The 25,329-nt window shown below is 40.7% G+C and overlaps 1 protein-coding gene across 13 annotated transcripts; it reads left to right on the plus strand.

Moving 5' to 3' along the window:
- The first annotated feature begins 435 nt into the window (after positions 1-435).
- Positions 436-12,620, plus strand: ddx3x (DEAD-box helicase 3, X-linked). 13 transcript variants are annotated; one of them, XM_011489475.3, is made up of 21 exons: positions 436-747; positions 1,628-1,679; positions 1,854-1,901; positions 2,432-2,488; positions 2,944-2,994; positions 4,480-4,587; positions 4,926-5,058; positions 5,140-5,244; positions 5,326-5,425; positions 5,509-5,644; positions 5,738-5,835; positions 5,911-6,009; positions 6,080-6,240; positions 6,325-6,469; positions 6,550-6,694; positions 6,956-7,006; positions 7,611-7,792; positions 8,765-8,882; positions 8,977-9,127; positions 9,198-9,316; positions 9,550-9,635. In XM_011489475.3, the coding sequence occupies exons 1-21, from the start codon at positions 703-705 to the stop codon at positions 9,633-9,635; spliced, it is 2,190 nt and encodes a 729-aa protein (XP_011487777.1). In that variant the 5' UTR covers positions 436-702. The 13 variants fall into 13 exon arrangements, with proteins under 13 accessions (XP_011487777.1, XP_020568635.1, XP_011487779.1 ...); XM_011489474.3 differs by having other exon boundaries at positions 437-747; positions 2,429-2,488; positions 9,550-12,620; XM_020712976.2 differs by lacking the exon at positions 4,480-4,587 and having other exon boundaries at positions 2,429-2,488.
- The last annotated feature ends 12,709 nt before the right edge of the window (positions 12,621-25,329 follow it).

The following is a 25,329-nucleotide window of genomic DNA, read 5'->3' on the forward strand; positions in this document are numbered from 1 at the left end:
TAGTCCTTTAGCCATGATGTAAAGAAAAGCACACATATACATACAATAATATACAAAATAAAAGTACAAACATTGCGATGCAAACAGAAAAAATACATAGCCTTCATTTATCTGAGCACACACATGGGTGAGTGATCTTTGGAGGTTTGGAATCTTCATGATAAGCTTAAATCCCTCGACATTTTGACAAAAGAGCTCGCATTTATATGGGTTAATGCATTAGCAAACTGTCTTAAACAAACCTATCATTTAAAATTTGTTGTTTTGATAACATACGCAAATGTATTGCAAAGACAAGTGTACTCTTTCACTTATTTTCTTGATTGACCTCAATAATGTTTCTTTCCTTGATAGCGTGTGTGGGGAAGCATCGCGAGAGCTGCTCAGCCCACCGCGTGCCTGGGGTTACGAAGGCAATATCTCGCGCTACCTGTACGATGAGAGTCTCATTCCGCCACGGTCAGTCTTGTCGGTCGGAGTATCCTTACAGCAGCTCCGCAATAATAATTTCATCTACGAACAAAATTGAAATTTCTATTTGAAAGAAACATTTTTATTTATTTAACGTCAACTTTAGCTTACTGTCGGTACAAAATTTGAATTTGTTTAAAAAACAGGCTAAGTTTTAGTTTAGGCTCTGCCGATAGTGCTAACAAAGAAAATCGTTTCTCTTCAGAAGTAATCCCTCGACCTTCTTTAGTTATGAGTCATGTGGTCGTTGATAATCCACACGGTCTAGATCAGCAGGTAAGCACTTTAAATTTTATATATTCATATATAGTAATACTTGGTATTGGTCTGCACATTTCGTTGTGGTGAAGAAAAGAGTTTCGCTGGCTCAGCTACCAAAATGGAGGTGATGTCGCTGCGGAGGGGGATTGTGATGGCGGAACTTCGTGTTCTTTTTTGTTCGAGAACTCCTCGACCAATTCCAACTAGTTGAATTTTAAGCTTTTGATAACGGGGTTTACCGTTAAATGTCAAAAATATGTTTGGGGTTTTCCATCGTCGACTAAAACCTGTCGAAGTTGATGGAAAACTACTGGGTTAACTGTTGTTTCGTCGACCGGCCGGCACACCGCGTCGGCTAAAGTGAGGCCTCCTCTGCCTGAAACGTGGCGCAGGAAAAAATGTTGGCTGCGGTTTGCCTTTAACAGACATTTCTTTTTGAATGGACTTCATCCATTACTTTCACGGTACACATGAAAATAGGTTAAACGTATTTTATGTTCTAAATGCGACATTTAACTATTTTTTCTTTCTTTTTTAAATAGTCTAAAGTAAAGGCCTGTCCACCGTTGGATAAGAACTAGATTAACGTACATTTATGACCCACATACAGACAGAATTATTTTTAAGTTGGTTTTAGATATATACTCGACTTTACGCTTTTTAAAGTTGAGAATTTGTTTGTATGTAAATACAAATGTGTAATGATGTCACCACCGTTCTGACATTCTTTAACTGCTATTATTAACTTTTAAATTTTTAAATGAATGGTTTTCAAGTAAAAAAATTAGTAATTTTTCAGTAGGTTTTGATTGTGGCGTCTTTGTTGGACCATTTAGCCCTTCTAGGCTTAATTTTAGCCCCGATTTCTGCTCAAATTGTTCCTTTGTTTTTTCAGCTTGCTGCCCTAGACTTAAACTCAGCTGACGGACAAGGCGGCGGAACTGGCAGTAAGTAACAAAAGTGCCCTTAAATAAGAAGACTTGTATACTTTTGTTTTTTTTTTTCAGTGGCTGTCTAGTTTTGTTGACATTTTAATAATACAATATTCCTTTATTACTTGGTTTTCTCACTTAACCTTAGCTGGATGGACACATCTAACTGTTGGTGTCCTGTGCTTGCAGGGCGTTACATTCCACCTCATTTAAGGAACAAAGATGCTCCCAGAAACGGTGAGTTTTACCTTCATCCACGGAGTCCCTGTCACACCACCAGTTCTGGTCTGACATGGGGTCTTTTTATGAATGAATTAAAAACCAAAACATCAGAGCATGGTAAAAGCAAGCACAATCGGGAGTGAGCCATTACATTGGTGAGGCTTTACACAATGTGTTTTGTAACATATTGGTCTTTACCAGTCCAGATAGAGAGGGAGGTTCTTCTTGGCTTTAGTTCAGCACATCTTCCTTGTGCACAGAAGGCAGCCATGTCAGATGGGGTTTTGCTCCTGTGCATGGTGAATTGCAGATTGGCTTCACCCTTGAATTCACTACAGATTGTTCATAACGAGGATAATTGGGATAATTTGGTCAAAGAAATTCGGAGTCATTATCTCTGGAGGCTGGTGGAGGGTCTCACATGTGAACATGAAAGCGTGCTAGCTGTTGGCTGCTCTGATAAAGGGAAATTTGGAATCATGGTACTGTGTGATTACACACTTGACCTTTTTTCTCGTTTTTACTGTCTGCTTATTCCACAGCAGGAAATGCTTATTCCACTGGTAGACAGTGCGGTTATTCAGTGGCACCAGTAAATTTCTGTAAGTCCCTTCTGTCTGCTTTCGCTGAGGGCAACTTGCATTTTCAGATGCATGAAACAGCCATTTTACACACCAGCAAAGCCAATGCGAAGGGGGAGTGTTAGTTTAGATCTGTGCTCGACAGTCACGATATCTTTCACTCTTTTGAAATGCTTGCATTTAATTAGATGTATTAGAAAAGACAGAATTGAATTATAGGTTAGATTACTAAAATCCTCATTTACAAACATTTGGTTTTCTGATGAACAAGAGTTTACTCTCGACTCGTGCCAACCACCACATCCCTCACATTTCCTCAATCTACCATGGCAGGTTGAGAGTCAGCAAAGGCTGTCTGTGAGGATGGAGTTACTAAGATTTGTAACTGTTGTGTAAAGTCAAACACATGATAGATAACTGCATGAGCCAGTATCCTTGGGTGACTCTTTATAGCCTGCTTCCCTACTTTTGCTCAGGTTACCCAGGACTGGCCTCTCAGGAGCTTGCCTTTTACCATGCCTACAGTGGTGGGTGGAGAAACTGATGTGGTATACTTTGACCACTACCTGCATGTTATGTACTTCTGGGTACACTTCAGTGTTTTCAGCTGAGCACTGTGGCGTAACTGTTGTGCTCTTGCTTCTATCAGAAGTGCCACTTAGAGTCAAAGCTTGCAAAAAAGACAAGTTGCTTGTGGTGCATGTTTATGGTGCCTTCAAGCAGACCTTGTACCTAGCTTGTACTTTAATTACAAAAACTTCTTTTTGTTCTGACCTCACCTGCAAGAATCGCTTTCACGCCTTAGAGCTGTTTAAAGACATAACACATTTTCTTAACTAGATTTTATTTTTTTGTGAAGCTTGTGTGTTGCGTGTCTGTATACTGCCTTTATATCACTACTCACACGTGCTTCCCTCGCACATTTAATGCGTATGAAGCTCCACAGTACCAGGCAGTGTAGTTTGTCCCTTATGTCTCCATGAAATAGCTGTTTGGAGCGCTGTTTCCCCTTCCCTGGTCCCTAAGCCCCCCTCCCCCCTGCACGTTATACTCGGCACACCTGATGCGGCTCATCAGAAACCGGACCATGAGTCAGTAATTTGACTCAGGAGTGCCAGATAAGTGAAAGCAGTAAAACATGCAGGATGGAGGTAGTCGAGTACCAGAATGAGAAACACTGCTGTAGACTACATTTGGATGGCATACGTCTTTGCGTTTACATTTTTACATCATCGCTTCAGTTACATTTTACAGATTTTTCCAGAGTCCAGCAGTAGTGATGTCCATATTTTTGTTTAAGCAGCTTCTAATTAACATGGCACGGCACTGCCCCCTTGTGGTTTTAGTTCAGCTTTGTCACCATTAGTGATTAAAACCAGAGAGTTGCAAATTTCTAGAGTCTCTTAAATTTGTTTTTCTAAACACCATGAAGTTCAATCAGACTTCTCAGGATCCTTCCAGCATTTAACGAATTTATATTGGTTTGCTTAATTGGCTGGAATCTTTTTGCCGTTTGTAGTGACGCTCCAACTTTAACTGCATTGTGTGCATTGCTGTGTTTGCCAATTTAACATGCGACACTTTTGCTTGAGTAACTAAGGTCCACCAGAAGTCTAGTTTTTAATCATTACATTTCTATACGGTTGCCTTGTTTTTGTGAAATTCCAAAGCTAGGATCTTTGACAAATGCTGCTTTGACATAATGACCCACTAAAACAAACAAAAGGGCACAAAAATGTTTGGGAGAAAAACAACCATATGCAAACCCTAGGCTTGTTTAGGAGACTTAAGAAGCAGATTGGCTGATCTACATTTTCAAGTGTAAATCTTGGATCTTAATGTCAATGACAGCCATTCCATACTGAGGCAGCGCGTGTCATCGTAATGCTAAACTACTCACCAATTGGAAAAGCAACTATCTGAAAATAAGTTGTCTAAATCAGAAGTTACATTTTCAACTTTGGGTTTTGGTCTTATACGCCTTTCATGCAGTTGTTTTTCTTCCACTTAAGATGCACCAGGATGGGATGGGGGACGCACCAATGGATTTGTGAATGGTTACCATGACAACCGTGCAAACGGGGGCTTTGGTGGACGTGGATCCTCTCGCAATGATAGAGGTGGGCGTGGCGTTTACCTTGTAAACAGGGGTGGAGATCCTGCAGACGGTCCCCCGAGATGCGAAGCTCTAGATGTAGATTAGAATTCTCCAAAAACCTCTTATGTACACTCCACCCTACTCCACCTTGTAAAAACATTTTCATTTAAGTCGGGTATTTTTCCCTGACAAAACAGGTGGCACGTTTCATTTGGTAGCCATAACAATTTAGTTTTCTTTAGATGAAGTTTGGTTTAGCATCTCCTCTCAATATGAAACTGTCATCAAAAAACAAGTCCAATGCCATAAATCCGCAAGTGTCTAGAATCCACGTTTCCAACTTCCTTTCTTCGGTTTTAGCTTTTGGTGGTTATGAGAACAAGGAGGGGAGCTGGGGAGGAGCATCCAGGGATTCCTACAACAGCTTTGGAGGACGCAATGACCGGACCAAGTCATCCTTCTTCAATGACAGAGGGGCGGGCTCAAGAGGAAGGTGTGTAAAGGAAACTTGTTTCTTCTGTATCAACTTTTGGCAAGCAGTAAATCACCTACAGCAATATTTGTGAATCTGCAGATATGAGCGTGGGGGCTTCAGTGGGGGAGGAAGTAGCCGCTGGGGGGAAGACACTAGAGAAGATGACTGGTCCAAGCCTACTGCTCCCAATGAGCGTTTGGAACAGTAAGGCTGATTCTTTTCTTAAACTACTAAAGGAACTGGTTTCTGTGTTTGCACTTTACTCATTCTTATAAAATCTTTTAGGGAACTTTTCTCTGGAGGCAATACTGGAATAAACTTTGAGAAATACGATGATATTCCTGTGGAGGCTACTGGATCCAACTGCCCACCCCACATTGAGAGTGTAAGTCTGTCTTCCCTTTCATGTTAAGGTGACAGTTTGATCTCAACTGCTTTCCTCTATAAACTGGATGAATTATTGTGTAGTTCCATGATGTGGACATGGGGGAGATCGTCATGGGGAACATAGCATTGACCCGTTACGATCGGCCCACCCCAGTTCAGAAGTACGCCATCCCAATCATCAAAACCAAGAGAGATTTGATGGCCTGCGCTCAGACCGGTACGTCTTTTGGTGGAAATGGGCTGTTTTGGATTACTGTTTAAAACTTGCTGTTTATTCTACTGCATCTGTGTGTAATCCCTGCTGTTTCAGGTTCGGGAAAGACGGCTGCTTTCTTGTTGCCGGTGCTGAGTCAGATCTACAGTGACGGGCCAGGCGATGCTCTGCAAGCTGCAAAGAACAACGGACAGGTACTACCTAGTTTGAAATGACTTAATTGCTCCTGTGTGTTTCACTTGGACTAAGCATTAGTTAAAAACCCTCAGGACAATGGCCGATATGGACGTCGTAAACAGTACCCACTTTCCCTCGTTCTGGCTCCAACCAGAGAACTGGCTTTGCAGATCTATGACGAGGCGAGGAAGGTGAGTTCAGTGTGTAACTTGCATAGTTTTTGTTTTGGAGAAAACCCCAATTTTTTCTTTTTCTCTCTAGTTTGCTTACCGGTCTCGTGTGCGTCCTTGCGTGGTTTATGGCGGTGCTGACATTGGGCAGCAGATCAGGGAATTGGAGAGGGGCTGCCACCTGCTAGTGGCCACACCTGGACGTTTGGTTGACATGATGGAAAGAGGCAAGATCGGCCTGGACTATTGCAAGTCAGTAAACTTGATTCTGACCGAAAGGTAATTGTGTGTTTGGCTTACACTGATTCTAAAACTTTTCAATGGCTTTACCTCCAGCTACCTTGTTCTGGATGAGGCCGATCGCATGTTGGACATGGGTTTTGAGCCACAAATCAGACGTATTGTGGAGCAGGATACCATGCCACCTAAAGGCATCCGACAGACCATGATGTTCAGCGCCACTTTCCCCAAAGAGATCCAGGTCTGTAGAAGCTGTGAAGCACACAACCAGGCTCATTTGCTGTCTGCAGGGATACTTAAGCATTTATAATTCCCCTGCAGATTCTGGCTCGTGACTTCCTGGAGGATTACATTTTTCTGGCGGTGGGTCGTGTTGGTTCCACTTCAGAAAACATAACCCAGAAGGTGGTTTGGGTGGAGGACAACGACAAGCGCTCATTTCTCCTTGATCTGCTCAATGCTACAGGTACAGAACAGTTGTTTTGTGAACGGGGTTTTTATTTTTATTTTCATTTTAAGTCGATGTCTTCTCTCCCTCCCCCCCCCATGCCGAGCTAATCTTGACACAGATTAATTTGTTAGTTGGTGTAAAGTTCCAGAACGTAAACGTGTGCAGGGTTACGCAGTGACAGGTGGCTTTTGGGGTTTTCTTTTCATGAACATCTAAAGTTATAAAACTGTGTGCTGTGCAGCCTTGCATTTACTGGCTGGTCTGGTTTTATCTTAGTTATTCCAAGTGAGGTTCAGGAAAGTATCACAGAGTCTACAGAGAAAATAGGTGAGTAAACAACGCTGTAAATGTATTCTAAAGCAGAAGCATCACATCCCACAGCTCATCCTGTTCCCTGGCTGACATGCTGCCTCAGTTTCCTTTTGTTTTCTTCCTCCCTCATCAGAGTTTGAAGGATGAGCGGTGATTTTTGCTGCACTTGTTTACCATCCATGTAGATAATGGGAGCTGTACTTGGTGCTCGGCCGGTAAAAATTGTGCTCAGGTCATGAGTTAGTGAGGTTATGGTGCATTACCTAACTGACCACTTCAGCTTGTTTAAAGTGGTTCACATTAAAATGAAAGTTTAATAGTTTATTTCTAAACCATTTTTGGTAGAAATCGAGATAAGGACATTTTTCTAATGCTCTAGTCTAAATTGTTTAAGATGAGGAATGAACATATTTTTAATGCTTCCTTTGTCTCCATTTTCAAGTTTTCATTTTTGGTATATTTTTTGTTTTGTCTTGAAGTTTCTTTTAAATACGTTTTTTCTTTTATCTTTTATATTTGATTTAAGAGTCAATTTCCTGCTTCACTGTTCCTATGGACACACACCTGGTGCTGCCCCATTAAGATACATTTTTTTAAACTGTCTGTACTTGTTTCACAGGCAAAGACTCGTTGACTCTGGTCTTTGTGGAGACAAAGAAAGGAGCTGATGCTCTGGAGGACTTCCTTTACCGTGAAGGTTACGCCTGCACCAGCATCCATGGCGATCGATCACAGCGTGACAGAGAAGAGGCTCTGCATCAGTTCCGCTCTGGACACTGTCCCATCCTAGTGGCTACAGCTGTAAGTCCTGCAGACTTTCTTTCCCCTAATGTAAACATTCTTCTGCTTGTTTTTGAAATTTTGTTTGTAAGTTGAATACATTTTTAGAAAATGGTATTTTATAAAGGGATGGTATTTAACCAGTTGAATGATGTTGCCTTTTAAGACTGTTTTTTTTTTTTAACTGTTTTTAATAATTTCTTGTGGGATTTTTCTGATGGAGAACTGAGTATAAAAAGTAATCCCAAAATTCAGGGTTTGTATGGTCATGAAAAACAAATACCAATTTCTATGTTTTTAACAAACTTTTCAAGGACAATCTTCTGTAAAGCCTAAATACTTTGGGTGCAAAAAAATAGTTTAACATGAGATTGAAATTGTGGCAGAAGTTCAATCTCAGGCTGTCGTGATGGGAGTTTACGTTGCTGTAAAGCAGTTATGAGTTGCGGTCAGTTCAGCGCATGGCAAACTCCGGCTGTTACTCGTTTTCTGCGTCACCGCAGACAAAAATTCACTGTCTGTACTGGTCATTAGAAGTACGTCCAATGTTTTGTTCTGTAATGTAAGTTGGAAGAACAGAAAGGGGATATTGTGATGAGCACAAACAAAAAGGATCCTGGTAAATGGGGTAGACTTGTATAGCGCTTCCTCAAAGGCCCAAACTGCTTTACAGTCACAGTCCCATTCACACACTGATGTCCGCTCCATGGCGAACACCGGCACCAACGTTCCACCAGACACTCTGACATATGGGTGGGCAAAGCGGGAATCAATCTACTTATGCTCTTCCGATCATGTCTATGACACGGTCACTTTGTAGTTCTTTATCCTAGAAAACCACAAAAGTTCTTTAATTATGCCAAAAGACGACATAATCATCCTTAAAAGACCACCAAAAGATGACAGGAGTTTGATTCTGAAAGAAGTGTTACATTTCAGTGCTTGAGCCCATTTTTAAGTTACTAAATGTTTGTTTTTTTCCTTCTTCTGTAGGTGGCTGCTCGAGGTCTGGATATAAGCAACGTGAAACATGTCATCAACTTTGACCTGCCCAGTGACATTGAGGAATACGTTCACCGTATTGGCCGTACGGGACGTGTGGGCAACCTTGGTAAGCTCAAATGTCTTTTTTTTTTTTTTTAGGAAGCTGTTACCTTTACCATCTGTCTGACTGCAGCATAAAACACTTGAATTCTCTTGCTCAGGTCTGGCCACGTCGTTCTTCAACGACAAAAACAGCAACATAACCAAAGATTTGCTGGATATCTTGGTCGAGGCCAAGCAGGAGGTTCCCTCCTGGCTTGAAAGCTTGGCCTATGAGCACCAGCACAAGAGCAGCACCCGAGGCCGGAAGAGGTAAATGGTTCAGCCATGTGGTCAAAACAGGAAGTTGTAAACGTGTCCTAAGAGCGTGACATTTGTTTAGGTTCTCTGGTGGATTTGGAGCCAGAGATTACCGTCAGACATCTGGTGGCTCTGGAGGCTTCAGCAGCAACCGTACAGGGCGCGGCGCTGGAGGTCATGGAGGGAACCGTGGCTTTGGAGGTACGTGTTGTTGCTTCTTGACTTTTCTGCTCTGTGATGCTCACCATAATGGTTCCATAAGAACTAAATGGCATCAGCTGCACATGTTTTGTAAAATGGGATTGGCTGAATGTTTAAAGCTATTTTTTTAAAATATTGGTAAGAACGATGACCATGTTTTGTCGGGGGTTCTTTTCTTTTTGCCACTTTTTAATTTTAAAGGCTGATGAATAATGACACCCTGTTCTTTGCAGGTGGCTTTGGTGGAAACTTCTACAACAATGATGGCTATGGAGGAAACTACAGCCACGCCGGTAGTGTGGATTGGTGGGGGAACTAGTCAGCATAGGAATAGGTTGTCATGCCAACCAATGGAAACCACATGTTAACTTAAGCCAGACCATAACAATCCTCCCTGTGTAGCTTCACTGACACACAGTACATTACCAGCCCTGGATCTCTGCCATTCGCTTCACACATAAGTGCAGCACAGCACGAAGGAACTCACCAGCACGTGCACGGCACCAGAGACCGCAGAGATTCGCACTCCTCAGAGTGAGCATGGATGCTGACATGCTTCGTCCGACAGCAACCTCGGGCGTTTGTCGTTTTCAAAGTCTTTTTTTTCTTTCTTTTGTGGCGATTTAAAAAGCCCGACTGAGTAATCTGAGGATCATTCGTTTGTTAATGTACTGTGCCTTTTGAATTCAAACAGGAAATCTGTGCTTTCATTTCACCAAATGAACATGGCCAAGATTTCTAAATTTGTTTTTACTATTTGTTTGGAAAATCCAGTGAAGGGTTAAAAAAAAAAGCTTTGATCTTAATCAAACCTTGGCAAAAACTTTGGTGTTGTGACTCCTGAGTTGCAATTCCATTTGAACCTCAAATTTATTGCAGGAACATCATGTAGCCTTTTCTATTGTCGGACAGCTAATGGAGCCATTACTGTATTTTAAGGAACTAGGCCACTGTGTGAAGCAACTGTGTTGAACCGGAAGGGACAAAGTTACTTTTTTGTTTTTGTTTGCTCACTCTATCCTGGACAGGCTCCTTTTCTGGATATGGTCGTCTTTGGAAATAAAATAAAAAAGCCATTCCTCTTGTAATCTTAAAAAAAAAAATCACCCAAGTCATTAAGCTCGGTGCCAACTATCACTGAGGTAGAAACGGAATAACCAAACTAGCTGGAAGTCGTTACTCCACTCTTACTGATTGACTAACTAACCAGTGTTACGGCAGCTAGTATGTTACCAAGTGCTAGCTACATGAAGTGGGCGGTGTTTTTGTTTTTTACTTGAGACATTTTCAGTGCAGGCATATGTGAATCTGAATCTTCACCCAAAACGAGCATCAAACCGGCGCCTGCCGCCTCGAGTTTGGTTCGGACCACAGCATTGGGAGGGCGCGGCGTTGATTGGGGCGTGCAGCTGGAAAGCCTGCATAGTATTTTACGCTTGCAAGTGTTTTGTTTTTTGGTCAAGGAGAAAAGACGTGAACAGAGTCGCTGGCTTAACTTGATTACAAACGTTTTCTCTTTTCAAGCTGCGTTGGAGTCGTGCTTCATCCTTAAAGACTGATCACTGAAATTTTCAATTTACGGAGGAAAACTGCGCGGGTATTAGCGGCACCCCTACTTGTAGGAGTGGGGGGGTAGTTTTCTTTTTAGTTTTCTTTTCAGTGCACCATCAAGTGGCTATTGCTGCATAGCCGAGCTTTGGCTGCAGCCAAAGAAGGGGGGTGGGGGGTGTTTCCAAGACTCCTGTATGGAACCTTCAAGTACTGTCAGACCTCCTAGACCTCATCTGCTCAGACTATTCTAATCAGGGGGTGGAAAAACCTGCCGTTCGGGGTGGGAGGGCTTTTCTTTACTAAGAGAAGCAGCCGTGGAGGGGGGCGGAGAGGTGGGGGGGTTTTCCACAAAAATGCTCCCATTGCTCTCCGGGGGTGCGATGTGCCTTGAAACTTATGCTTTTGTTTAACAAATTGAGCTAACAGCAGATGCACTGACAGTCTGGAGAACTTGAGATTGAATGGTGCTACTTGAGTTGGGTGTGTAGGCCCGTGTACGTCTTGCCCGTGGAGTTTTACAGAAGTTGTTTTATTGCACATCTAGAGTTTTATATAGATGTCTTGGATATGTGTCCTTATGCTTCCAAATATTGTGTGTGAGGACGTTTGTGGAAAAGCGAAACGCAGCTTGTTTACAAAGGGGGATGGGTCGTCAAAGTTTAAAACCAGGATTTATTTGGGACCAGGGGATTTAGCAGTTTGGGGGGAATTTAGCCATTTGCACAGATTTCTAGATTCAACTTTTGCTGCTAGTTTTGTGTAATTTATTAAGCATTTTTGACAAATATTTATTTTTGTAAGCCTCAAAGTGATTCTTTGAAAGTTTGAGAAACTTGACCAAAAGACAGTACAAAAACACTGGCACTTGAATGTTGAATGTCACCTGTATGCGTGAAATTTATATATTTCGGGGTAGTGTGAGCTTTTTAATGTTGAGATTCATCGATAAATAATATCCACAGCTGTTTCAGGGCCAGTCGTCTCTAATAGAATTTGCCAATTGGTGATCAAAATTTGAAAATGGAATTCAACAAACATGCCAAGGTTTGGAATAAAGCTGTCAAAAAGCAAACAAATTTCCTGAGCACAAATGTTGCAGAAACGTTCAGATTGCCCAACTGTGTGCATTCTTAGTTGAGTCTGATTTGACCTAATTTTTCTCTAGTCAATGTCTGGCACATGGCAATCCTTAAAGAAACATGTGGTTTGTTCTCATTGTTGTATTTTTGCATATAAGTCGTGGGTTCTCCTGAAGCGTGGAGCACGTCTGCAGCTGGGTCTGCCCCCACAGCTGTGGGGGGAGCGCACCTCTGCACACCTGCTGACGTGTTTGTGCGTCTTTGGAGAACGCAGGAGTTCTTTAGATGTAGACTTTGCTTTTCTGTATTAGCACCTAGGCTACTGCACTGCATGGGAAATACTCAGCTGTGCATATGTATGATTTTTACCAAAATAAAATGTTTGAAAGTTTTTCAGGGGGGAGGGGGTCAAGCATGTTTCATGAAGGCCTGTTTACTGTAGATGTGCACAAATGTGTAGCAAGCCGCCTCTGGCGCTGCGGCCCAGAGGCGGCCAAACTGAATTTGGCGTGGATTGAATGGGATTGTTGTTTTTGAAGAGGTTAAATGCATAAAGATTTCATTTGTAAACAGATATGTGTCTTTGGTGTGCTTTCAAAGGTTTGAGTTGTTGGAGCTGACCTCTGAATGCAGGAGCCTTCTGTGAAATTCAATAAAGTTGAGTTCAAACTAGAGGCCTCCAAATCCCACTTTCATGACTTCAAAACAAATCTACAGTCCAGAAAAAGCAGACCGGTCAGAATCTGAGGGCTGCGTCTGCCTTTCCACGTGATTGCATTCATGTTTCTAACTCAAGATTAATTTCTCTCTAGTCTGTTAAGACCGAATAATTTAAATCAAGACATTTGAAGCTCATGTTAGTTGGAAGACATTTAACCCTGAAAAACATAAGAACGGTTATTGTAAATTTGACCTTTTTGTGTGTTCATATATGAGCAGCTTCTAATGGTCGCAAAAAAAAAATTTACATGATAAACAAATTCAGCCGTGGTCTAAAGTGAGGGTCTCGTATACTCTCCCCCCCCCCCCCCCCCCCCCCCACACACACACACACAAACACCAGCTGTAAGAATGTGAAGAACAGAGAAAACGGTTCCTGAGGCTTTGAGCTGCAGGTCGCTCTTAAGGTCAGATATGACCTGAGCTGGACTTAGATGACCCCCTTTGGTTTTTTCAGTCTCCTGCATTATCAGTCTTAAAAAGAGACTGCAGTCTAAATAGTAAAGATTCTTGAAAGTTTTGTAAAGGTCTTTTTATTTTTTATAAAGTGAACTTCCATTGGTCTAAACCAGGGGTCTGCAGCCTCAGGCACCGGGGCCACTGACGGTTCCTTTATCCCTCCATTGTGGCTCTTTGGTTTTGGACAAAAATGCAAATGGTTTGAGGTCTGCACAATAAATCGCAAATTTAACATTACAATATCACGCAGTACAATATGTATATTTTTTTAAATATTAACTCAATAAAATTATGCCTATGACCAATCGGACAGACCCCTTTGATCTTAGATGCCTGGCTTCTTTGTAGACTAGGGTCATTTGGAGTCATTTAAGGTACCGTATTTTCACGACCATAGGGCGTACCGGATGTTAGGGCGCGGCTCAGTCACGGGATTTCTCCGTCTTTGACACACACAAAAGGCGCACCGGGTGTTAGGCGCGGGCACGTTAACGCCCCGTTCAGAACCTCAGCGCTTCTAGAGTGGGTTAATAAAACATCCAGTCTCTGATTTTTTTTAGAGGAAACATTTTTATCTTGTTACTGTTCTCCCTAACTGATCACAAACTGAATGGTCGCGCACTTGCAGCGCTCTGTCTCCCTTCCTCCTTACAAGCGCTAAACACACAGCACACACACAGACGCTGCGTGTGCCGTCTCCTTTCTTCCTTTCTATGCGCTAGAAAACTGAGCTGCTTTCAGCACACACACAGAGACACACACACAGACTTGCTGGTCTCCTTTCTTCATACGCGCTGGCGAAAACCTGCTCCTTTCAGCACACACACAGACACACACAGAACTGCGCCAGTCTGTCTCTGCATTTCTCCTTTGCGCTAGCGAAAGCAGCAGTTTAAAGCAGTGGGCCAGCTGCTTCTCTGCTCACTCCTCCTGTAATGTTTGAAGGCTTTGAGGTAGAAGGAGCATAGAAGGCTTTAAAATGTAGATAGTTGCACTGCAGTTAGGTTCCACTTGGACTTTACGTCTCTCTCCCTCCCTCACTCCATCTTCTACGACCAACAACTACACAATAGACGCACCGGCTCATAGGGCGCCCCCTGCTGGCGGAAGAAAATTTATGACTTTTAAGCGCGCCTTATAGTCGTGAAAATACGGTATGTTGACTTTCATTTTTTTAAAAACTTGCAGTGAAATAGAAATGATATATTTAGTTGTTTTGCTATTTGTTCATGTGTCGCAAGTTATTTCGCAATATTGATCACTAACATCGCAAATCGCAATATATTGTGCTGCTTTAGTTTGAAGTAATATCTGGTTTATTATTTTAGGTAATCTGTTTATATTTATAATAAAACAAATATTGTTAATGTATATTTTTCCCAGTTAGTTTACTTCTGTTGCTTTTGTTTTCATAAATGTGAACTAAAACTTGTTTTTCTCTGAGCTCCGCCCTCCGCTTCACACGCTCCACCCGAGCACAGCAGAGTCCCACAGATGGAGCAGTCCCGCTGGGAATGGCTCTGCCTCTGAAGTCAGGTGGAGCAGACGCGAGCAGGTGTGAAAGAACAGCCTGTTCCTAAACACAAAACAAAAGGAGCTGATGACTCCATGTAGGAGTAGAGGTCCTCGCTTTCTGCTTCCTGGGAACTCAGAAAGAGGAAGACCTGACCTGAAGCACCACTGAAAGCTGACACTCGGAGCTCTGAAGAATCCTCTAGCAGGAGTGAGAGAAAAAAGCCCTCCAAAAAACTTTTACCTCCTAGACACCAAATCTGCATAATATTGACCCAGCTACTGTCTGATGAAGGAGGGTACAACCTGGATGGGTTGCCAGCCTCAACAGGCACAAGTTCCCACCTAGGAACCAATTAAACATGTTTTTATGGACTGTGGGAGGAAGCTGGAGTGTCTGGAGAAGGTTCACACGTGCACAGGGGGAACATTACAGCTCTGGGATTTGAACCAGGGCCTTCTTGCTGTGAGGCAAGAGCGCTAACCACTGCACCACCATAAGAAACAAAGAGACTCAAAAACCATGAGTCACTGTTAACCCAGGGCCATAAATCCCCTTTGGAGATGTTGCTTCAGACTTAATTAACCCTTGTACTGTCCTAGGCACTTTACCATTAGGAGTTGGGTCATCTAGACCCACTAGACAGTGCTCTGAACCTTTTTCTTCAATTATTTGTGATCTTCACTGGTGTCCATGGATTACATGAAATCTTTCCACCTTTATCCACCTTTGTCATGGTAGAGAGAACACGTCAAAGTAAGGGTGGGGTTATCTAAGAGAGCACAAGGGTTAAATGATTTAAAATCATATATTCAAATTTCAAATGAAAGAAACAGATCAAATCTGATATGTTGGGCTTTTTCAAAGAATGACGGATGACACAAAGTCTTGTTAAAAACAATATTATGATCATAAACACCATATCGTACTATATATAACCTTACATTAGACTAAAGCTAGTAAAAATTTAAATATGCTAAACATAGTTATAAAGAAATATTAAATGGAATTTAGAAATGTAATAAACTTCTTTACTTAAAAGGTTTAGTCTTAGTCATCCATCCATCTATCCATCTTTCCATCCACATCCATCCATCCTGCTGAATCCCTTTCAAGGTGACAGGTTGCTGGACCCTATCCGGGCAACTGTTGGGTGAAAGTGGGCTACACCCTGAACAGGTCAGCAATCTGTTGCAGAGCTGGTCTTATAGTAGAGATAACTTGATCTTTTATGTTTTACGGCAAAGAAAGAAGTGGATGTGGTGTTCATTATTGATTCGAATGCTCTTGAAGCTTTAGGTGCTCTCTTGAGGATTCTTTGGTTTCTCCGTCTACAGGAGCTCTAATCCGACCACATGCAGAACCTTATTGTTATCTGGTCTTTTGGGGGTAAAGAAAACATACCGTCTCATTCTGCGTCATTTTCTTTGGCCAGGCTTGAAATCTGATGTCTCTAAGTATCCCTTGTGCTATCCTAGGCACTTTAACATTGGGAGTTGGGTAATCTAGACCCACCACACAGTGCACTGAACCTTTTTTCTTCACTGATTTGTGATCTTCACTGGTGTCCATGGATTACATGAAATCTTTCCACCTTTATCCACCTTTGTCATGGTAGGGAGAACACGTCAGTGTAAGGGTGGGTTCATCTAAGATAGCACAAGGGGTATTGTCGTTCATGTCACATTTGTCAGATGAGTGAAAAACCAAACCAGGTTATTCCACCTGGACCTTTGCATCCAATAATTAAACACTGCACAGGACTAAAGACTTTTCATTTATTTATTTAGTCATCTATGTTGAGTAACAACTCTTTGAGAGATGATAAAGTAAAGAATAAGTAATGACTAAACATTTAGTAAAAAATAAAGTATATTACAGTTTTTCTCAATTGCTAAAACGCTGAACCAAGTGCTCAGTTGCCAGAACCCACTGAACGAATCACTCGTTCTTTTGGCAAAACCAGAAGCACTTCTCATCTGTTTAGACACAACTTGCCAACACATTTTCATTGTGATGAACCCATGCTGCATGAATGGTGTGCCCAGGTGACAAAAGTCAAACACAAACTAAGCCAAACAATCACAAGAGTGGCTAATGGTGTGAGAAAACAAATACCCCTTGTGCTATCTTAGATGACTCCACCCTTAAATTGACGTGTTCTCTCTACCATGACAAAGGTGGTTATGTGGAAAGATTTCATGTAATCCATGGACACCAGTGAAGATCACAAATCATTGAAGAAAAAAGGTTCAGCGCACTGCTCTAGAGGAAGATCAGCACAATTATTGTAAGCATTTTTGCAGCTTCGGTGGCAACGCCTATTCACTCATTTCTGTTGCTTTTGGCTTTGCATTATGGGTAAAAATTCCCTGAGTTGACTTTGTTCGATAAAATCCCAAACTATATTTACAACATTACATTTTACCAGTAAACCACTTTCTCTTTACCTAAAAATGACATAAAAAAGGAATGCATTAAAAAAACAGGAATACATACATATTTTTAAAAAATTAACTGAACAGACTGTAAAAAGCAGTACGGTAATAGATTACTTAACAGATCCTTTTTTCTGTAACTAAATAGGCATTACTAATGAATTTTGAGTTACATTTTTCCCATTGCTTGTCCAGTAACTTGTGTTTTGCAACAGATTTACTGCCCAAAATTAAGTATTAACCATTGTGCTATCTTAGATGACCCCACTCTTACTTTGACGTGTTCTCTCTACCATGACAAAGGTGGATAAAGGTGGTTAGATTTCATGTAATCCATGGACACCAGTGAAGATCACAAATCATTGAAGAAAAAAGGTTCAGCGCACTGTGTAGTGGGTCTAGATGACCCAACTCCCAATGTTAAAGTGCCTAGGATAGCACAAGGCTCAAAAGCCAAAAGTGCTCAAAACAAAACAACACATTTGATCTGCATATCTCATATGAAAATCAGAGAAACAATCTTCTATAACGTGTCTTAATTTTTATGGCCCGCAGCGGCAGTCACTGACTGCAAGGACCATATTGTTTTCGCCACGAGGGTCAAACAATCAAAATGCTTCAAAACGCCAAAAAAAAACATGTCAGAAGTCGTCAAAAGCCCAAAACGACATGATAAATGTGTAGCAAAGCAAAAAATACACTCACACACACACATCACCACAAAAGCGTCCACATTGTCATAGCAAAAATGACGAAAAAACACAAAAAAAGTTCAATAAGCCCTAAAAGGAAATGTATAAGCCCAAAAAGACATGACCAGTACATAGTAAAAGAAAAGCTGCATTGAAAGACATTGCCATCTCAACCACAAATAGGATTTTGGTCTGATGATGTAATCTGTGGTTACATCATTAGCTCTTTTATGAGACATCATATGACATCATATGATATCATCCTGAAATATCATGCTGATATATCAGGATGATATCATATGATATCATGCTGATTACATCAATATGATATCAGCATGATGTCATTTGATGCCATCATACAAGAGCCGATTGGTGTGACCACAGATTACATCATCAGACCAAAATCTATATATACCGGTAGGAGTCAGGTTAGTGTTTATTCTGGTCTTTCTTAGTAAAGAGTGATCACGTTTGAAACCTTTACGTTTTCAAAAACTCAATTCAATAACTAGAGTATTTTTACCAAGCAGACTATTTTTAGCTCTCATCAAATTTCAACTAAAATGGATTGCATCACAAATGACCAACCGGAAAAATGTTCCCTTTGGAAACTTCTTCACACAAAAGAAGTTTCTTCTTTTAAACTGAATCAGATCAGATCCATTCTGCGTCGAGTGGCAACTGCTTTTCAGGACCCTCAATACGCTGATGGAATTCTGACGCCAGAAAGAATTCAGGTGGTTGTTAAAAGAAACCAGAGACAACAGGTCATTTCTACTAAATTTAGTGGAGTTGAGAATCTTCCTCTGGATTCATGCCAACATTTCAGGTGGTACATGGCCCCAGAGACACTTCTTGGTTTAGAGACCACTGAAAAATCCCATGTCTGGTCCCTTGCTTGCATTGTTGCTGAGATGTTCCTTGGCTCTCCTTTCTACACTGCCAATAGTGATTTTGAGATGATCAGGAACATAACAAAAACTCATGGCCGCTTTCCAGACCATCTCTTAAATGCTGGATCCAAAACCAAAGACTTTTACTTCAAAACCTTGAAAAAGCAGTGGCTTCTGAGGACACCAAAAGAAGATAGAAACAGGATCCTTAAAGATGTCAGCTGTGTTTCAGCAGATGACTTCAGAAAACACCAACAGAAGTCGGGAATCTGTTCAGAGACCAAACAGATGAAACTGGAACAATTTATTGATCTGTTCAAGAGAATGCAGTTATTGGATCCTGCAAACCGTATTGCTCTTCATCAGGTGCTTCAACATCCATTTGTAGCAGGTAACACGGATCTCCCAAGAAGCTCTGTAGGAAATGTTACCAGTTTTACTGGCCAGCAAAATCTGTCTTCATCAGAAAAGATAAAAGAGAAAGACACACCATGCCAGTCTGGTAAAGAAAGAAAACTGCCTACGGTCTGGATCATGGGATCAGAATATTACATCAACGGAGCACAAAAAACAGCAAATGAATGCTATGGAGAAAACTTTGGACTCGATTCAAAAATAAATTGGATTGGAAAAGTAAACATGCGCTGGAGGGATGTCTTCGATCATTTCAAAAGTGAGGTTTCCCAACAAAGGAGTATACCAGACATTTTAATTCTCCATGTTGGCAGCAACGACTTGGGGAACACAAATGTGTCTGATCTTCTCTGTCAAATGGTGAAGGACTTGAAATGGCTGCATGACAATTTTCCCACAATGAAAATTGGGTATTCCTTCATAACTCCAACGTCAATACGGGGAACAGAGAAAATAGATAACGACAGGATCAGGATCAACAAAACAATTCAATCCAGCGTCGAATTATTCAATGGCTTTGTGATAGAGCATCCAAGACTGATACCATTTAGCCATCTGTTTAAATCGAATGGAATACATTTCACCATAGAAGGATTTGAAATGTTTGTAAGCTCTATCTATGACAGGCTTGAGCAAATTCTCAACTCGACCTTTTCAGGAGGCCAACCTCAGTCAACCTCAGTCCCACACATCCTTCCAAAGGTGCAGGTACCAACACCAGAGAAAGAAACCCCTTCAAAAGAGTTTGTCAATGGAATGTCTGCAACAGTGAGACAGCTGGAAATGGAGACATCCTTGCCAAAGCACAAAAAGTGTAATCTGAAAAGGAAACACATTTCAGAATCAGACTCAGAAAGCTACTTACCTGCACCAAAGATAATTAGAAAGATTTGTCTGAAATTCACAACAGAAAATGCACAGTCACCACCTGAGGATGAACACTGGCCTAACAAGAAAAAGCCTTTACTGAAGAGAAAAAGAAGTTCAGAGGAACCCCCTTCCCCAGTAAAAAAGATCAAGCTAATCTATGAAAATGTCTCTGAGGATGAACTGGGTTTTGAAAGTCCTTTTGCCAGTTCACCAGAAACTGTGATCCAACCTGAGGAGATGGAAGAGGACACATGTAGCATTACATCGGACAGCTCACCAACAACCCAAACACATCATTTAATAGGAGCACCTGATGTCTGGATCGTTGGCTCACAATACATTTCCAATGCAAAGCATGCAGCGGTTGATGAGTCCTTTGGAAAAAGCCTTCATTCCAACTCCAATGTTAAGTGGATTGGAAGTAAACACTCGGCCTGGAAGGACATTGTTAAAGCAGTCCATCAAACAATCTCTAAGGAAAGTGGTCCCCCTGAAGTTTTGGTCATTCATACTGAAGGTGAGGAATTAGGAACAATTCCTCCAGCGGTGATTGCAAGTCAGATGGCAGAAGACCTGAGGGTTCTAAAAGAAAAGTATCCTCAAATGAATGTAGCTTTATCCCTCATCATCCCAAGAAGACATTGGAGATTTGGAAATCCTGCTCATATGAATAAACTCCGGACCTCTGTCAACAAAATGATCAAGGAGTATACTGACCTGTTCGATGTGGTGGTTGAACATGAAAATTTGGTTCCAGCTGAACAGAACATCTATCTACCTGATGGAGTAAATTTAACCAAAAGAGGGAGTCAGGTATTTTTAAATAACATTTGGACTGCCATCAAGACATTACTCCCAGAAGAACAACCAGACTTGATCACTTCTTTTCTTGATGATTTTAGTGAGAGGGATTTTCTAAATTGGGTGAACCAAATGATCACAGGAGATTAAATGATGAGTTTATGTAATCTGAATTTTTTTTCGTGTGGGTTATTATTTCTTTATCGTAAGGACCTGTTTGTTTGGATTAAAAATGACCTATGCTTTAGGTTCACAATGTTTGGGTTTTCTTGTAGCACTTTAGTTTAATGGGGATTCTGGAAGTGACTTAATTGTCTTTTGTATAGTAAAAAAAAAAATAGTTAGATTAAGTTTATAGGTTAATAACTTTTTTTTATTCTATTCTGTGAAATTTTTATCTTGTGTGAAAATAAAAATTGGGAGTTGTCCCCCACACACATACTTTGTAAATTCTTAAATTTTTATTTATGTTATTGTTTTGTGTAAATATTTTATTCTGGAAAAAGACAAGGTTTTGTTCGGGGGGGGGGTTGTTCATGAACTCTGCCCTCCCCCTAGACACACACTTTGTACATCTGTAAATTCCTTTTTTCTGTAAAACCTTCACTTTGGAAAAAAAAAGACAAAAAATATACTTTAGGGGGGTTTCTTTGTAAATTCTTAGGTTTTCTTTTATTCTTTTCTGTAAAACCTTTACTTTGAAAAAAAACTTTGGGGGGTTTTCTCCAGGTACTCTGGTTACCCCCCCATGCTTTGTAAATTCTTAGGTTTTCTTTTATTCTTTTCTGTAAAACCTTTACTTTGAAATAAAAATTGGGGGGTTTTCTCCAGGTACTCTGGTTACCCCCCCATGCTTTGTAAATTCTTAGGTTTTCTTTTATTCTTTTCTGTAAAACCTTTACTTTGAAAAAAAATTGGGGGGTTTTCTCCAGGTACTCTGGTTACCCCCCCCCCCCATGCTTTGTAAATTATTAGGTTTTCTTTTATTCTTTTCTGTAAAACCTTTACTTTGAAAAAAAAAATGGGGGGGGGGTTCTCCAGGGACTCTGGTTACCCCCCCATGCTTTGTAAATTCTTAGGTTTTCTTTTATTCTTTTCTGTAAAACCTTTACTTTGAAAAAAAAAATTGGGGGGTTTTCTCCAGGTACTCTGGTTACCCCCCCATGTTTTGTAAATTCTTAGGTTTTCTTTTATTCTTTTCTGTAAGACCTTTACTTTGAAAAAAAAACGTTAGGGGGGTTTCTTTGTAAATTCTTAGGTTTTCTTTTATCCTTTTCTTTAAAACCTTTACTTTGGAATTTTTTTTATAAAAAATTAAAAAACTTTAGTGGGTTTTCACCAGGGACTCCTGTCCCCCCCACATTCAATTCTTAGGCTTTCTTTTGTGTTCCTTTAAAAATATCCTCTTTCCTTGTAAATGTATATTTTTTTGTAAAATCTTTGGTTTCTTTTACTGTATTTTCAGTTTCAGTTTCCTTATTTCAAACACAAATGAAAAAGTTAACACAGTAGTTTAAAAAAAGACAGAAAACAATAAAGTGGGCTTGAAAAGGAGTTGGTTGAAGAGAAATCTTGTCTGATCCCACCACTTGTTTTACAACACCTGATGATGCATCTATTTCTATTTACAGATATTTACAGAACATTCACATTACATTCTGCATGCCAACTTTTTCTTTTATTAATCATATCTTGCTCCATAAAGTTCTATTAGTGAATTCTTCTAGTTTTTTTTTAATACATGTACATTTTTGCTTTGTTTTAAACCTTCATCCAATCCGTTCCATAAATCCACACCACAATTTGATAAACACATTTTGTTTTTTAGTACAAATTCACTGCTTTTTGAAATTCAGTTGGTTTCTTAGATCGTAACTCCCGTCTCTGACTCTGAACATTTGCTGTATGTTTATTGGAAGTAAGTTGCTTCTGGCTTTATACACGATAAGTGCTGTTTACAGTTTCACTAGTTCCCATAATTTCAATAAACCCAACTTTAAAAACAATACATTTGTATGTGTCCCATAATCCACTCCATGAACTATTTGAATGGATTTTTTTGTAAGATGTACAAACACTCTAGATTTGTTTTATAAGTATTTTAACAAGCATGTGATACAAAAACAGGTTATGTGTGATAGTTTTTAAAGTTAATAGACTAACAATTATTCCAAATGTATTAGATCATTTAAAGTTGCATACCGGTTGGACTGCAGGTTTTGCTTTACCTTCCATGTTCAGTCAAAAAAACAAAGGCACTGGTAGATGGTACTCTGGCTTCAGCTAGACGGGGTTCAACTCCCTGCAGTGTCCTTGAAAATTCTTTGACTTTGACATGAAACATCAAAGTAAATAGTATTCCAAAAAAGATTATTCTAAAGTTTTAAAGATTATTCTAAAGTTTTAAAGATTATTCTATGTTGATAAAGAATAGTTTAGGAATTAATTAACCCTTTTGCTATCCTAGGCATTTTTACATTGGGAGTTGAGTCATCTAGACCCACTAGACAGTGCTCTGAACCTTTTTTCTTCAATGATTTGTGATCTTCACTGGTGTCCATGGATAACATGAAATCTTTCCACCTTTATCCACCTTTGTCATGGTAGGGAGAACACATCAATGTAAGGGTGGGGTTGATATAGCAATAGGACATGTATGTCATGTAAATGTTTTCTTTTTTTCTCAATTGGTTGCATTGGTTTTGTATTATGATGGTTCCAAACAGTGTTGCCAGATAGTGTCAGTTTTCCAGCCCAAAAGTCATCTGAAAAACCGCCAGACGTAGCAAAAAACTGCCCACCCTTTTATGACCGCGGGTTGGGGGGCATTGAAGTGCGGTGAGGTTGATGGCTGGTGAGGCACTGACTCCTCTGGAGTCAGATTTACAATTAGGTGTTAGAGAAAAGAAGAGCACAGATAGACAGCAAGTGGGATTGGGGGTGTTGGGGGTGGGGGTGTTAGAGGGGTTACTGATGAACCTGACTGCAGTGGGAGCTGTTTATGAAGTGGAAAGGCTGGACTGACCTGAGAACAGCTCCTTGGAGGATTTTCAAGTTCTTACTGATGAGCTTTTTCATCCCTCTGATGACCATGGGGCACAGACTCTGGGAGGGGGGAAAGAGCTAGGGGGAGTTCCAGGGCCAAGGGAGAGATTTATTTTACCACCATGTCACACTTTATGGGCCAAACCTCACAAGACGGCCTCAAATGTTACTCTCCTCTAGAGCAGTGATCCCCAACCTTTTTATCGCCTTGACCCGGTATGACGTCACAAAAAGTTTTCACTGACCAATCTTTTTTTTCTTTTTTCAATAAACTTTATTGCACATTTTTCAATTTAACGGACCGGTCTTTAAAATGTCGACGGAGGATTACTGTAGCAACGCCACGCAGAAGGAGGAACAGAAACGTGACAACACAAACCCCAAGCTTTAATTTTGACACGCATGGATACAACATCGCACAGGAGTCATCATCCTCTCCCCTTGCCACACTCATGGTGCAAAAAAGAAGTACTGTCTATTAAATGTAGATTTCTTTTTTTGGAAGTTGACGGTTCCTCTTCTGTCTTCTGGCTGGGCCTTTTCCCCCTGGCAAAAAAACTTTCTAAAGATGTTTGTTTTTTACTCTTTTTGCTAGTTCCTGGGTTTTATTTTATTTTATTTCACATTGATCGTTTGATTGACAGATTCCCCCAAATTTGCTTTCAGATGGTAAGGGGTGTGGCCTTCCAAAAACCTCACTACTGATTGGCCAGAGTGATTGCCATAGAAACGTTGACTTAGACCGATTCAGTCTGCTTACTGATGATAATTTGCTGTTTCATTTCTCACATGCGATCAATGGAAACACTCCACGGTGAATGATATTACATTTGGTTATTCATTTCACTTTCAAAATGACATAAAATGTGTTTTTTTTACAGGCAAATATCTGCAGTCAGAAACCATAAGCGAGTGTTGTGTTTGTGTTGTGTTACGGTGATGTTGTCCTCTTTACCCAGGCTCAGCAGGTGAAAAAAAATGGACTTTCCATTTTCTCATCTAAGCTTCAGCAGACGGGAACATGGAAGCCGCTCCTTATTACACAAATTTTGGTACTTGAGTCACAATGACCACAACATGTAATTCGTTCACCAACCTTCAGAACCAATTCTGCTAAACTACAAGCACGGCTCCTGCTTTACACTCAAATTACAAATCTAAACCACCACACAATATTCTATGCTTTTGGCACAGTTTTCAAGCAGAAAATATCTTGTTTTCCCACTGCCATTCAAATATGCCCACTGACTCACCACAAGGGCAAACACCCTCCACACAGTTTTACAGTAAACACTCAGAGCATTAGCATGAAAGGACAAAAGGTGTTCTATTCTGTTTTGGAGCAATGGATGCCAACATTGGGAACAGAGGCAGAGCCAGAGGAGTGATAGTAATAGGAAGAAGACGAAGAAGGCCAAGGACCGTGATCTCTGATGACATCTGAACCACTTTGGTTGATCATGTGGTCAACAATGGTCTAACAATGAGGGAGGCTGCGGGAAGAGTACAGCCAAATTTGAGCAGGTACACAGTAGCAT

The sequence above is a fragment of the Oryzias latipes genome, chromosome 21 (assembly GCF_002234675.1).
Source record: "Oryzias latipes chromosome 21, ASM223467v1".
NCBI lineage: Eukaryota > Metazoa > Chordata > Actinopteri > Beloniformes > Adrianichthyidae > Oryzias > Oryzias latipes.

Bases quoted from the DNA above. Each gene is read 5' to 3' on its own strand.
- ddx3x (XM_011489474.3), top strand. From the start codon at position 703: ATGAGTCATGTGGTCGTTGATAATCCACACGGTCTAGATCAGCAG. The intron at 1,680-1,853 runs GTAAGTAACAAA...CTGTGCTTGCAG, and splicing joins ACAAGGCGGCGGAACTGGCA to GGCGTTACATTCCACCTCAT. The intron at 7,007-7,610 runs GTGAGTAAACAA...CTTGTTTCACAG, and splicing joins AGAGTCTACAGAGAAAATAG to GCAAAGACTCGTTGACTCTG.